A 15,646-nucleotide genomic window follows, 5' to 3' on the forward strand; every position below is an offset into this window, starting at 1 on the left:
GGCGTTTTTACGAACAATATGTATAAGCGCAATCAAAACTGCCCGACAATGGTGTAGGAAACAAAACCTAAGAAAATGCTGCAATAATGATTGTTTAGCCATGAATGCTGGACCATTACTAGCATTCACTTCGTAATGATTTTTTCGTTCCTAAAATGATTATAAAGTGTCATTATTCAATATTTCAACCGTAACAAAACCTACCTTTATCGCATCGCGTTTTTGTCTGATAAGGCTGATATTCTTCTAATTAGTCTTATAACATGAAGTTGATATGGAAATAAAATTGTTCCAATGGTAATAGAAGGGAAAGTTGAAGCAAAGAGGAAGGAGGGAAGACCAAGGAGAGCGTACATACATCAAATAAAGGAAAAACTCAACGTCGTGTCGTATCAGGCTGTCAAAGAGAAGGCAGAGGACCGCGAAACATGGAAATTGCTCCACCGACAAGAGACTTACTCTTAAGTATATGATGATGGTAATAAACAATTTGATAAAGCGAAGAAGTAAAAATATTTCATTTATTATTTATTAGTGTTTTTACACATAATCTCATAGGTATTGGAAAAATATGACCGGAGTTAATGCCTTATTATTATAAATGTAGCTTGAATTAACCACTTTGATACTTTTAATTTCGTTCAATTTCTACGGTCAGCCAATCAAAAATACCTACTATCTAATTAGCATAGCCTAGGATTATAGTGCGGGAGCATTTGATAAACCAATAAATAAACTAAAATACGAGTAGATTGAAAAAAACAAACTATTTTAACATTTCTTAGTAGATTTGAAGCTTAAGTACTACCTATTTTTAATTCATAGTTTGGTGACTTAAATTATTCCCGCACCCACAACCCCGGGGCATGATAATAAGTAGTAAAAAAACTAATTATCAGTAACATAGTTCATGTTTTTGTGTTGATACCGAATTAACCCTTAAATGCATAGTGATGGATGCAGCCTGTAGAGTGTAGGCTGCATAAAATGCTGTCATAAAATTATATGTTTTGTGTTGTGTACAACAAGAAACATATAGTTTTATGCATAAATAGATAAAATCGTTTTGGTCCTGTATAATTATTTTGATCGTAAATTAATACACTTTTCGATGTTTTATTCAAATTAGCGCAGTATTTTAGTTTAAAAAGATTACATTTGTTTTAAGACGAAATGTCAGGAAATTTTGAAAATTTGGAATAGTTGATGATTTTTAGTATGTAATTTAGGTCGTTTTTTTCGAGGTTGGCATTTACTTTATGTTTAACATATATTAATTTGAGGTAAAAAGAAAAAATCATGCATTTAAGGGTTAACAAAATGCACTTCTTTCAATAGTCATTAGTGACGTATATTTCGACGATTTACGTAAATTGGCATTGACTTCATTAGTTTACAACTTATTAATGTATTTATGAGAAAACTTAGGTACAAACATTTAAAGTTAAATAAATAATTATTATAAACCCAAATTTAAAACTATCAACTAACCTAAGACCCGTTCCGTGGCATGCCTGGTCCAAAAGTCCCCATCACACTCGCAGCGTTGCCGCGCTGTTCATTAGTTGATCAGATAATCATCATCAACCCTACACATTTTAAGGAACAAAATATTAGTGGGTGTCTATCGTCTATTAGGTAATGTGTTATCTAAATCCATGGATTTAGACCTACTTAAATATGGAGACACGAAATTACTCCAATGAGATGCGAAATGAGCGAGTTTGCAATCTGCGCTCCATCAGATCAATATAGAATGGGGCTCGGTAGGATAAAGTTATTTATATATATATACAGGTTGTAAAAAATAAATGGGCCCTGCAGAGAAAGTGCCTTATACCTTAAGTTAGCTCATTTTACTCAAAGGAAACATTGTTTTATTTTTTTTAAGAAATTGAGTGCCAAAGAAATATAATAAGCAGGTTAACCCCTCTCAGTCATAAATTTCCAACAAAAAGGTTCTATATATTTTTTTTTAATGATGAATAGGCAGGCGTTTGACCACGATCCCACCTGATGGTAAGTGATGATGTGGTCTACGGTGGAGCACGCTTACCTATGAGATACCTATTAACTCTTGCCTTGAAGAGCTCCAAATTGTACTCAAACCAAATAATATAATCCAAAAACAGCGATATAAAATGCGTTCTCTCACGCATTCATTTTCTCAACGTATTATTTGCATTGTCAGTTCCCGCATTGCATATTGACATTGCATTTTTTTAGAAACAGTCATGCAATTTTCTATGCACGACAAAAGCATGCGATTTTGAAATACGAGTAGGTAAGTAGCATTAGGTTTCTGCAGTGCAAAATACTTATAACAATACTGTATGCATGGTATAAGTATTTCACAGTACACCTATAGTAACTAAAGTAACCTAAGATATATTTATTAATTTTCCGATCTAATCTATACAGTATTGCCTTTTTGAGTGTAGTCAGTGTTAAATCTAAGCGAACAATCTTAAGACAAATTTGGTTTAAATAAAAAACCGGCCAAGTGACATGTACAGCCTGGTGACAGACGGACCGACAGACAGCGGAGTCTTAGTAATAGGGTCCCGTTTTTGCCCTTTGGGTACGGAACCCTAAAAATAAGTTCGTCCAAACCATAATGTCAATGTATGTTCGTATTTTCTAATAGTATGCAAAAACATTTAATAGATAGGACGGAGGCATTTACAACCACTGAAATACTCGATCTAAGGATATTTACAGCAAATTAAAGCCCGTCACAGACGTAGCGATAATATATACTGACAGACACCGACAGATATTTTAGAGTATCGCTAAGCACTACACACGCCAACGATACCAAAATATATATCGCTCTCTGTCTAGCACCTACATTGTGAGAGAGCCGAAATATACCAAAATATATCATAATCTGATCGTAATATACTGAGCTATAACATCTTAAGGTTTCTTAAGATACCTTGCGATAAGATATCGTAAGATACCAAAATATATATTACAGCTTCGTATGTGGACTCTTATGTCAAATAGTACGTAAAAGATATCGTAAGATGCCGTATCTTACGGTATCTGCCGATATTTATTTATTTTGTTGACGCAAAAAATTACACAGCATTACACCGAACTAATACACTGTGAAATGCAAAACAGACAGTATTAAGTATAGGTACAGACTAGATACATTATACGGTCTTAAGTAGAGGACAGACAGTAGGTACAAATGCAAAAATGAAAAATTAATACAAAACAAAAGATTCACGTTTATCCATCCTCTCACAGAACTTCATATATATATATTATCGTTCCGTCTGTGAAAGGCTTAAATTATTTAGAAATAAAAATATGCCTTTTAATTAAAAGTGTGAAAAGTGTAAGCCCCCGCAATGTAGGGGTTTTTACATAATGTGTTTTGAGTTTACAAGGTCAATAATGGGTCGCGATAATCATGAGAATGGACGAAATTTTCATAGCATGATGATAATTGACAAAAAGATAATATCCGAAGGTTGCGGGTTCAACCCCCAGTTCTTACCAATTCGTATAAAGTTTTTCGGAAAGTATGTACAAAGCCCTCTAGGTTGAAAAATCAGGTCAGGTGGCAATCGCTATCGTAGACTGACTAGTATTTCGTAAGTGAAGAGGGCTTAAGTCTCCGAACGGACTCTAGGCTGCTGAGCCGTGGCAAAAACCGGGATAACACTAGGAAGATGATGATGATGATTGTTAACCAGAAAACAAACAAGTGGTCCGTGAACCAATGTTCGAAATAGAAAATAAAATAAAACATTCGACAAAAACTATGCAATCTTTGTTTCTACCTATAACTAGGAATAGATAGATATTGGATATGGATAGGGTGTTTGGCGTTTGCTTGACATTGCAGGGTCGTGCTCTCATTCCGAATTAAATTGAATTAGTTTTTAGTTTTTGCGCGAATTCCTGGGAGTGGGCACTGTGCAGAAATTCCACCGATTTTCAAACATTTTTACCGCCGATTTTTAACAGAATCTCAAATAAGTAGTAGTAAAAGGTTGTCTGGAAGAGATCGCTTTTTAGCGATACGACCGCCAGTTGTTTACCTCTGTTTGTATTTCTGTTTTATTTTTATTATTGTTTTCTATTATTGAGAAATAGCAGTAAAGATATATAATAACAATACAAATACATTGTTATTGTATTTTTTAGTGAATCTATAAAAAGCGTTATATCGTTGTTTATATGTTCATTGGTAGATGAAAAATATATTTCCAATTTTATGTACAGCGAGCTGCATAATTGCAATTATGGATATATTCATCCATAATGTGACCATTCAATTTTGCGGCTAGGTGGATGTATGTGTTTTGGGTGCCATAGTCGTCGTTAACACAAAACTAGGTGAAATAATGTAATTAGATATGTATCGGATAGAATAGACCTGAGTTATATAAATAAATAGACCACATTTGGTGAAATGTTTAAAGTCAACATGCAATTATGCATCATATGCATGTTGCAGAATAGAGTTTATATAGCAACATTTAAGAAAACTACTGGTTACCATAGCAATATGTCAACATTCTTCTTGGACAAAATATAAAAGCATTCGTTTATACTTTCGCAGTTTTAATTCATAAAAATTACTTATTTGTACTCCAAGGCAAAAGTATATACTTTAACAATGCATGTCAGCAACATATATATAGGTAGATAAAGTCTGTCATTCCATGAATTGTCAGTCTCCATTTGGTCATGTCAGGTTTTTTTTTTCAAGACTCAAAGTAGGTATCGTTATTTTTAGCAAACACTCGCTACTTTACTTTAGATAAGGACAGGTATTGATTGTTCCTATCACTGATAAAATATATTATCAGCGCCAAATTTTTATCTCTGGGTAAATAATAAGATAATCCAATACCTACCAACCAATTAAAATGAACCAGGTATCTAAAATGTTAGATTTTATTGAAGAATTCCTGATGGCACCTAATATATTATAAAATTGTCTTTTTTCTTTAAATTCGTACTTTATTCCTGAAAATCTTAACATCGTGCCTTTTATCCTAGGATTTTAGCACAACGATGATACAGTAATTCAGTATTCTATAGCATATTAATATTTTGTTTGTCCATAGTGCAATTAAAGTTAAGTGTTAATTAACTCCCTAAACTGCTTTCTGTCAACCTTGAAATTAAATATGGCACTTGTATGAATCTGTCACCTAATCATAGGAATCTGTAATCTGAGAAAGTATTATTCCTCTCAGTTCACGTGTTGTGGGTTAGAATCACGTCAATGTCTGAAATTTACAACTTATAAAGTATGTGACCTACTTTACTTGCTGATAAGTTCAATATACACCAGACACGGACCAAGCTAACTGCATGGCATTTGCAAAAACAAAGTGTGGCAATGTCAACATTAATGTCGAATTTCTATGAAAATATGATATTTGTAAGTCCCCCACTTTGTTTTATGGCTAAGTATAACTTTTAATTGAAATAAATCAGGATTTAATCGTGCGGCATCGATATACCGTTTCATAGTAACTGATACATTTTTATTATTTTTACCACATCTGCTCGGAAAAGCTGTCTTTATTCCTTGAAATCAGTGTAAAGTTGAATTTTATTTAAGTTGTTCCTTCACTTTAGCTGGCAGGATGGACTTTTGACTCTTTTGAGGGATAATTTTGAAATAATTAGTAGTACATAGTAGTAATCACTTTATGAATAGAATAGAATAGAATAGAATAGAATAGAATAGAATAGAATAGAAATCATTTATTCAGACAACACATCAATACAACACATATATAGCAAATACAAGACAAAGATAAACGAAACAGTAGAAATAGAGATGTGAAGCGTAGAAATAGAGATGTTTATTGTACACAACACAGGTTTACATAAAATTTACAGAAATGGAGGTACAAAGGTGATTAATATTTTCAAAGATAGATATAACTCCGTAATAGATGGATACAGTCTAAGGAAAAAACGTGCCTCGAAAATCAAGAAAATTTGATTCTCGTTCAGAGGGCGCTACTAGCTTTGGCCTACTGTCGTATAGATGGCGTTGACGGTTTCGTTTGTTATTTAAAATTTTTAACGCATATCAGTGAAAGAACATGGGTCAAAATCATAAAAATATTTAATGCAAATAAAAAAAATCATTTATCCATATTTAAATACATTTTATCGTATTTTTATAAATATTTATTTTTAGTTGTAAAGTGTGTCGACAGATGGCAGCGAATTTACTGGGGTTACAAAATTTACTATGACAGTACCGCTCTAGTATAAGTTACTCTATGATATTTTGGAAACTTGTTTGTTTTTCATATTTCAATATTATTAGCACATCGGGTCAACAACTACTTTGCTCTATTGATACCTATGTATATTAAACTCTCTATCTCTTAATCAAATAGTTAATTGCTCCTCTGTGTTCTGTTCTATTCATCCTTCTGCAAATTTCTGCATATTTCTACATTTCCCATCATATAATCGTACTTGAAATTATGTCCGTACTTTTTTCTAATGATAAAATCGATCACAATGGAGTGTAGTACAATAAGATTTAACTCGTTCCGAGAGGGCGTTATCGGGCGAGACGCTGTCAAATTGGTAAACAAGTGATAACTCATTACGATAACGGTTTCTGGAAGTACATGGACAAACACTCAACCGTTCAAGGAGCAATATCTAATTAATTTATGTTCTCATTTACGATTAACTGCCTACCGCGTTTGAACTGTATTTTGGGGGAAGTTGCGGGCCAGTTTAAAATTTCTTATGGATAACTAAGTAAAATTGTATGAATATAGTTATTGTAATAATGTTCTAATTATAAATAAATAAACGTAAGTTATAAAAAATAATAACTTTATAATTATGTATTGGCAAGAAATATGTTATTTAGTCCAGATATGATCGATCATATTTAATTAATCCGCACTTAATCACATGTCACCTATACTTAATAATACTGATAACTCGCATGCGTTTTATAATCTAGTTGGTACCTACCCCTAAACCGAAAGATCGTATGATAAATGTAAGACAAACAATGAGTGTGATATACTCGTAGAGCCGAACAAAAATAAACCTTAATTTTTGCCGGTAATTAAAAAACCGGCCAAGTGTGGGTCGGACTCGCGCACTAAGGGTTCCGTACTATTACGCAAAAAGGCAAAAAAATCACGTATGTTGTATGGGAGCCCCACTGAAATGATTTTATTTTGTTTTTAGTATTTGTTTTTATAGCGGCCACAGAAATACATCATCTGTGAAAACTTCAACTGTCTAGCTATCACGGTTCATGAGATACAGCCTGGTGACAGACGGACAGACAGACAGACAGCGGAGTCTTACTAATAGGGTCCCGTTTTTACCCTTTGGGTACGGAACCCTAAAAACTAGTCATAAAACTTACCGCCTGGGCGTTAAATAGGCACTAAATATCACATCACTAGCACTTTAAAAATCACAGCACCTCACCTTTTTTGCAAAAACCGTTTCCGAAATTCAATATAGGCCGACTTCCCCTTGTCGGTATCATCGCCGATCTTGACGCGGCCATGCAGCGGGACCCTCTGCCCGGAGATGCCATAGTCCATCTGAATGTCGACGATCAGCATGAGGGTGAAGAGGACGAGGAAGGCGCTGATGGCGAGCGCTAGGCGCTCCTTGAGCTTCATGTTGAGCATGATGCGCGCGGTCGGGCGGCGCGGCGGGGTCGGACTGCGCACTCGGCGCGCTCGCGCATGGTCGGGCGGAGGCGACCGCTTGCAGTCGCGCGCGCCGACGCGACGCCGCCAGCGGCCGCGCGCCCACCAAGTTACGCTGAAACAGAAACGGCCATTTAGCTTTGACAATAGGGCGGCGGATTTCATGGGCGCCAGAAAAGAAGGGCGGGATGACCAAGAGGCGTATTCACAAATGAACAATATTATCTCAATATTAGTAAGTACATTGAACTCAATTACATGTTCGAGCGCGACGCACGGATATTAATTTTTAAAATGAATGCACTTTATAATCGATTTCTGCTTGCGCTTACAGTAACGTAAAATCTTTATTTATACCATTACTGTACTCTTACGTCTCTTGCTTGGTTACGAATAGGTATCTAACAAATATTACTTAACTAACATCAAAGTGTTACTAAAAAATCTAAAGTCTGACATAATAGTTTCTGCATATAGCGGTGGAATAAGCAACGCGAATCTCCTGCGTTGAAATATTCAATATCACGTGAAACTTTTGACTTCATGCGAGACTTCGCGCAGGTACAGCCTTAAAGCTGCTATCGATCATTCACATGTGCTATTGTTTTTTTTTTATGATAATACATAGGTAGGTACTCATATTTCTGTCATTAAATAGATACCTATTCATGTTTAATACTTATTATAAATTCATAAGTTATTTACGTAGTTAATCAAAAACTGCCTACGTTCGACAATATAGCATTGAAAACCTAGTCAGCTCGCAACATCCTGCATAAAATCTTAACGACGCCTATAAAATATGCTCGCGTTACAATTTTCTGTAACAAAACAATATGCCATTGCACAACTGCAGCGGTGTCATATGGTACGAATGTAAAATGGAATACCTACGAGAAATACGACGCTTGGTCAAAGTTCAATACATTCTGCACCGGCTGAGCTCAATACGCTGTGCTCTGTCGTTAACGGGAGTCCTTTAGGAAAGCGGTAACAAAAATATTATTTTCCGTTTAAATTTTGAAAACATATTCTACTAACGTGTTTTTTTTAAAACTCCTTTTATTTCAAGGGTGCATTCCTGAGCTTAAATTAAGTAACTTTTTCTAAGACCGGTATTCTAATTAGCTCCGTTATGGAGATAATCATTTTTTTTGTAAAGGCCCCTACGAGCGTGTACACTTGCTTTAGGGCCTGCTTACATATTGATTAAATGATTAGTGTTTAGTATGAGTTAAAAACGTTCATTTGGATTTGTTTTAGTTTGATTTTGTTTGATATTTTAAGTATTTTCCTTTCCTTACTTTTAAGTTTAAAAAACAACTTTGCCCCCTTGTGAAACAAAGAACTATTTACGTCCTAAGTACCTACCTAAGATATCTTCGCATGTGTAGTTTAGTTCCCATAAATATAAGTTGTTGCTGAAATGCAGTTCATCTGTATCGGCCATTGCTTATAGCCTTAGCCGTTATACATGTGTAAAGTACCGTACGATGATAACCTTTTCAATATTTTCCTTTACACGTGTTGCCTAGTTACATTTTCATCAAGATGTTTTTCTATAAGTATACAATGTAATAACGGAGTTGATTACCCGAAGCGATCAACTGACTATCGACTACGTAATATAATTTGTTGTGATCGTGGTAATTAGATACCGGCAACTGGGGTGAATAGGGATGGCTGGGGTGAATAGGGACAAAACTTAAAACGCATTTACCTAACAATTTCTTAATAACCACCCACGCAAATTGTATAATACAAAATCTAAAGCTTGTCCCAGAATAAAATGACGCACACTACAGTTAAAATCCAACTGTTTTATGGTAAATTCTTGTTAAAAATTTTATAAACAACATGTACACGCATGTTTTGAGTTTTTGACTTTATAAATCCAGAAATTTCGTAATTTCGTTTCGTTTCGTTGTAATGCCTGCCATCAGGTTCTGTTATTAATTTGAGTTAGGACTCTGTTATTAATTTTTAAGCTTTTTTTCCATTTCGACTTGAAGTATTCAACTTATATGACGTTAGTTTTATGTTTTAAGAGTTTGCTTTATACGAGCCCATTATTTTTCAATTGATCTTAATTCAGAGCAGTTTGGAGGAATAAGGTGTTTTTCCGCAAATTTACATTTTGCATTTTGCACACTATTTTGCATTTTTTTAGGTTATCAGTTTATTTGTAGGTCTTTAAAGAGTTATTAAATACTTTGCACAGTTTATTTGTATGTTTTGCACTTTTGGCTAAATAAATATAATACAGACAGCTAGGGTAATAGGCGTTTTTTGCAACGCAGCTGTGATGTTCTTCTCTGTATTATTTATTAGAAAACCCGAAGACGCTAGAAATACAATAGAATATATATATATATATATATATATATATATATAGAATGGTCATACTTATGACCATTTCCAGTCCGCCATCGTCTACCATCAGTTTCTTAGAATTGTTTTAACACCCTTTGAACAGGTCTTACTAAATACTTCACTAACTATTACTTTATTAACTTCACTGCTAGTTTTTCGCGGAAATGATTCGATTTTGTAAGTGTTTGTACAACATTTTGTTCATGTAGTATTTTCTGTAATGGCGATATCTTCGAAAATGTAAACGAAAGAGATTTCGTTTTATAAAGTTTTTTTTACATATTGGTCAGAAGTCTGATGTGCAACCGGTGCGAATACAAACGACATTTTTTTCTGGGAAAAGTGTTACTATTATTTTCAATCGAATGATAGATTGTGTGTGGGGATTTTTTAAGAAATTGTAAGGTATATATTAAAATGTATATTTTCTCCCTTTTCACCCCGGTTGACGTTACTACATTTCACGGTCATACAGAGGACGTTATTAGCTAACCAATATTAATTAGTTTGAAATCAATACCTTGATTAGATGTAATTACTTGGCCGACTGGCAATATTGGATTTTAATATAATGGCCCTATGCACTGCAACCATTTACCCTATAATTGTCATTTCATTAGGGCGGACTGCTGTAATTAAATATTAACACTAACTTATGTATTACAAAAATGTTAATTATAGGATAAGGAGCATTGACTAATTAATTGATTGATTATTGTTAATAATTCAGTGAGCCTTGTTTTTCATTACATTTTGAAAAGTATAGGTAATAACAAATTAAAATTAGGTGCACCAGGTTGATCATGATATGAGCAACGACTTAACCACAAACACGTTAATAATATCCATATATTCCCTATACCTGCGTCGCCGGTTGAAAACACAATCCCGTAACAATAACACATTGTTGAACAAGTGCCTGTAACATGACAATTGAAAAGTTGACGAACAATATTAATCAACGCTGGCCTAATTAGCCAAGACGTGAAAAGGATTCGAAAATTTGATAATTGACTCTGTGGCTTTCCATTGCGGAATTGAAAGTGGAACTATTATGAATCAGTGGTAGGTGGTAGATAAAGATAATGCATTAATAAATGGAAAAATATAAAAAGAATATTCCGAAATCAGTAGTTAAATTAGTGGTAGGAATCTTCCGAGTACAAATGCGATTCTACAGGCCAATTCCTTTTTAGAAAAGCTTGTCTGTCATGAAGAGTATTCATAGTATTCATACATCATTAAATTCAAGATTGTCATTATAAACATAAGGTGTCAAAAACATAAATGAATTTGTACAGTTCGTCGTGTGTGTATGACATCTGCACGCTGTTGCACTTGAATTTGGGAGGTCACGGTCAGTAAGCGAAACTCACATCATATCTATTCTTAGCTAACCTTTCAGGCGACACTCTATACAGCTACCGCAGCCGTGTCAAGCGCAGTTAAGTTCGCACATATCTCGGTTGTATGATTTTTTTTAATACTTCATGTACATTTTTTTTTTCATTGCTATAAAGGGTAAAACGAGCAAAATAACATTTTAAAATAAGAAAAAGTAATCTCTGCCAGCATCTTGTCTCTGTATACTTAGATTACCTAGCAATACTGAGTAGTGGGAAGATGCCACTGGTTATTTGATCTCCAGGTGATATGTATAGACGAGTCATGTTGCTAGCTTTTTAGACGTAAACGAACGCTGGGCGGACAGTCTGAGTGGTACTATTCGCCTGGCAAGAAATTTCTCGCGTCTTTCAAATTAGTCGTTTGAATTTCAATTTCTAAGCACTATATTTTTCCACACAGCAGTGAAACACGTTCAGGCTTATTTGATAAGAAAGTGGCTTGAGAAGCGCTTTGCACAACGGAGTGATTACCGTCAGCCAGCATTACCTCTCATTACGCGCCGTGTGCGCACCACCCGTATATTAATACTGTCCCCATTGAATGCAGTCATTTCGAAATGCATGCCGATGAACTACTAGCGATTGTTATGTTAGGGCATTATGGTGAAGGTACTTTACCGTTAGGTACTATCTCTAAGGGCCCATGTAGACGAATCCCGCAGCTTCTCAAACAAACAGCAGAGCAGCTGGCAATTTATTCTCCTCTTGAGCCAACTGCAGTAGAAATCACAAATTTTAGGAATCCGCAAATGTGCTTATACGTAGTTTAGTAACTCCAAATATTAATCTTTGTCCCTGTTATAGGTAGAAGGGAACTGCACAAGTGTACACTCATAAACTGCACCTGGGATGCAGTATTTCTGCTTCGACCCTAAGTTTGTTGTAAACTACTTACTCTCGAACCATTTGCTAAACGTAACGTATACGTACCTAACTAGCAATTACTTGGTTATACACGAAAAAAGAAACAAAAATTAAAGCTTTGGTAACGACTGATACCTGTAACTCATAGCCAGGCATCGTAAACTGCGAGCGAAATCCATTGAAATGACGTATGACCAGTTAGTTAGTACTTCAATGGATTTCGCTCGCAGTTTACGATGCCTGCTCATAACTCTCATAAGCTCATAACAAATCGAACTATTTTGAATTTGAAAGATGCTTCTACCACAAAATAAAATATTAATTATGGTGAGTTATGTCGATAAAAATTAGCTTATACAACGATAATGATTGTTTAACTATGTGTTTATGTCTATACACGTCCTGTACCCCTAGTGTAAATTTCATTCAATAGCGTGACGTGACGTACGTGTTCGCGTTAAGTGTCATTTTGTATGGGATTTTGAGTTTCCTAAACGTCCCGCTTGGCGCGCTGTTCAAAATTCCATACAAAAATAGGCATAACGCAAACGCGAACGCTCGCCACGTTATCGAATGAAACTTACACTAGGGATTCAGAAGGCCTATCGTACATCGACAAACGCCTAACGAAAATATATCAGGATGACAGATGCTACGATAAGCACGTGACTATTTCCATACATGATTTAACCTTTCGAATGCTTGGGAGCAGATCTGCTCCATATATGTATATTCAACTTAAACATGAAGTTGTAACGATTGCTATTTATATGGCAATTTTTTGACATGCGCATACGAAAGGTTAAGTTTCGATAGGCTTTTTTATGGCATTAGTAGCATAGTTAGTTTGACTGTTGTAACCCATCACATTATGCGAGTAGAAAGGGCACGAGCAACGAGAGCAAAAATTTAAAGTAATGCTGGCTATCAAAAATGTATGTTTGATTAATTTTTATGTTATATTGCTTAACCTTGGTTTAAGGAGAGCGTTATAGCCATGATATAATAAGAAGTTTTATATTATTTTATCTATATTTATACACCAGTCTAGCGGATTGACCTAACCGCGGAACTGTCGAATTGAGGTCAGTCCTACGTCTAACTAGATTGTCCCTGTGTTTGTCGGGAAAGGAAATCACATTTGAGAAACTGGTGCTGATGCTAACTATACCAACTTAGCGAACTGCAAAACTTTACTCGAAAATTCCTATAGATACTATTTCTGACGTTCTAACTGTAAAACTTATAAAATAAAATTGCTTTGAATAAGTTCCTACCTAGCGTGTTGTCGATACCTTAGTAAAAAAATAAATAAAAGATATATAATTATAAACTGAAATAGATGTCATAATTATAATAAAGAAAAGTTTATTCAATATATGACGTCTATTTTAGTTTATCACTACATAGTATTAAACATAGCTTTCCGCTGTCTGTCCGTATGCTTAGATCTTTAAAACTACGCAACGGATTTTGATGCGGTTTTTTTAATAGATTCAAGAGGAAGGTTTATATGTATAATTTGTAAAGGTTTTGTGTAAATTAGTTGAACTACCCTTGCGAAGCCGGGGCGGGTCGCTAGTAATTTATAAATAGTAGTGCGACTATACTTAAAAAACATAAATTATAATATTTGATAAAAATAATTTGGTTTGTTCTTAAAGTTGTGTAAGATGGGACAATCTTACACAAAACGACCTATCCCCACAATAAGCTAAATAAGGCTTGTGTTGTGATTATAATTAATATAAGATTTAAATAATAAATAAATACTTAAATACAAAGAAAACATAAATAACGCAGGAACACACAAATAAATGCCCTTACCAAGATTCGAACCCGGCACCTCCTGCTTCGTAGGCAGGATTCTACCGATTAGGCTAGGTAGGAGGCCGTCAAATCCACAAATCATACTAAATAACTCAATAAACCAAACTATTATTTTGCATTGTTAAAATTCAGTTGGATGTTCTTTCAAATATTGCTCTAAGATAAAAACTCGGTGACGTGGGACACTGTGAAGCATTATGCGTGTGATCATACGTATGCTAATTTGGAGCACGAAAGTTATGTTTATTATTAAAGTTTATTAATCATTTAATATCCCTTATTCGATTCGATATCATGTCTCAAATCGAGCTTCATTATCATCATCATTAAGATACCTTAGGTTTTCTGAATTCCCAAGTACTAATTCTAAAATATTTTTTTTATAAAATATGTGTTATCACGTACATTACTTTGCACATTTATTAAAGAAAAGAAAAAACACAGAGGTTTCCGGACTGTCTTTGTGAGTAGGTAGATTTTTTGATCGAGTTGTCAAAAGGCTTTTATTCGACAGCAAAAGCTCTCAATATGGAGGGACTACATCAAAAATACCTTTTTTCGCACTTGTATCGTAATGTACTATTACGATCTTGCACCTTCATTGTACATACCTACTACGCCGCGATAGCTGAATAATAGATGTAAAACTTTGTTTTGGAGCTAATGAGAACAATTATCGGTGGACCCGAACAATTAACCTGTAAATGTAGGTAAAATTGTAGTTGAGAGTTGAAAACTATAATAACGTGATTGTTTATAACATGTTAAATGTGTTGGTTTCCTTAATAGTAGATACCTAGATAATTAATGTTGAAAGCTTGTGAATTAAATTTACTTTTTACTACATGCACCTACACGTTATTGTTTGTATTACAAATATATTTACATATAGTTTTATTAATTTTCAGTCACACCGCTTACTTTCGGTCTGTTCTGAATTATACAATACCTTAAACATTTTTTGTAAGAACGAGCAATATTTGCGCATTGATGCATCAAAAGATTATATGCACGAATACATTTTTATCAAGTGATTAGTTAAATGAGTGTAGCATATCGCTTCGCGCTTCTGTTTTGTTTTATTTTTCAGGTTATACAATGTACATACGTACATAGGTTGGTAGTTACTACAATGGGTAAAGGCTCTTCAAATGGTTTTAGTAAGCGATAGTATCACGCAATATCTCCAGTAGATACATTAAGGCTCGGTAAACAATAGCTGAAAAGCACCTATTTGGCTGATATCGTCCGGTTGATGAGCGTCATTACATGTAACACAGCTCGAATGATATGATACATGTGTTAAATACACTAAACTTATATGGAGTTGGAGTATGAACCTATGATCGTCATATTCGTACCGTAAGAAATACAGTTCACATTAAGGCAAAACGTCTCGTTGAAAAATATGACACAGAGACCCAGGTTAGTTCTTACTAGCCCTTATAAGCTACGTGACGCCCACCCGTCGTGACCGCTACT

General features: G+C 34.6%; 1 protein-coding gene across 2 annotated transcripts in view; it reads right to left on the minus strand.

Moving 5' to 3' along the window:
- LOC134744391 (extracellular serine/threonine protein CG31145) overlaps nt 1-15,646 on the minus strand; it is a 113,215-nt gene that overhangs the window by 24,059 nt on the left and 73,510 nt on the right. For both annotated transcript variants that reach the window (XM_063678194.1, XM_063678193.1), the window contains exon 3: nt 7,462-7,806. In XM_063678194.1, the coding sequence (XP_063534264.1) occupies nt 7,462-7,670 (209 nt within the window). In that variant the 5' untranslated portion in view covers nt 7,671-7,806. The remainder of the gene's footprint in view (nt 1-7,461; nt 7,807-15,646) is intronic.

Source organism: Cydia strobilella, chromosome 9 (assembly GCF_947568885.1).
Source record: "Cydia strobilella chromosome 9, ilCydStro3.1, whole genome shotgun sequence".
Taxonomy (NCBI): domain Eukaryota; kingdom Metazoa; phylum Arthropoda; class Insecta; order Lepidoptera; family Tortricidae; genus Cydia; species Cydia strobilella.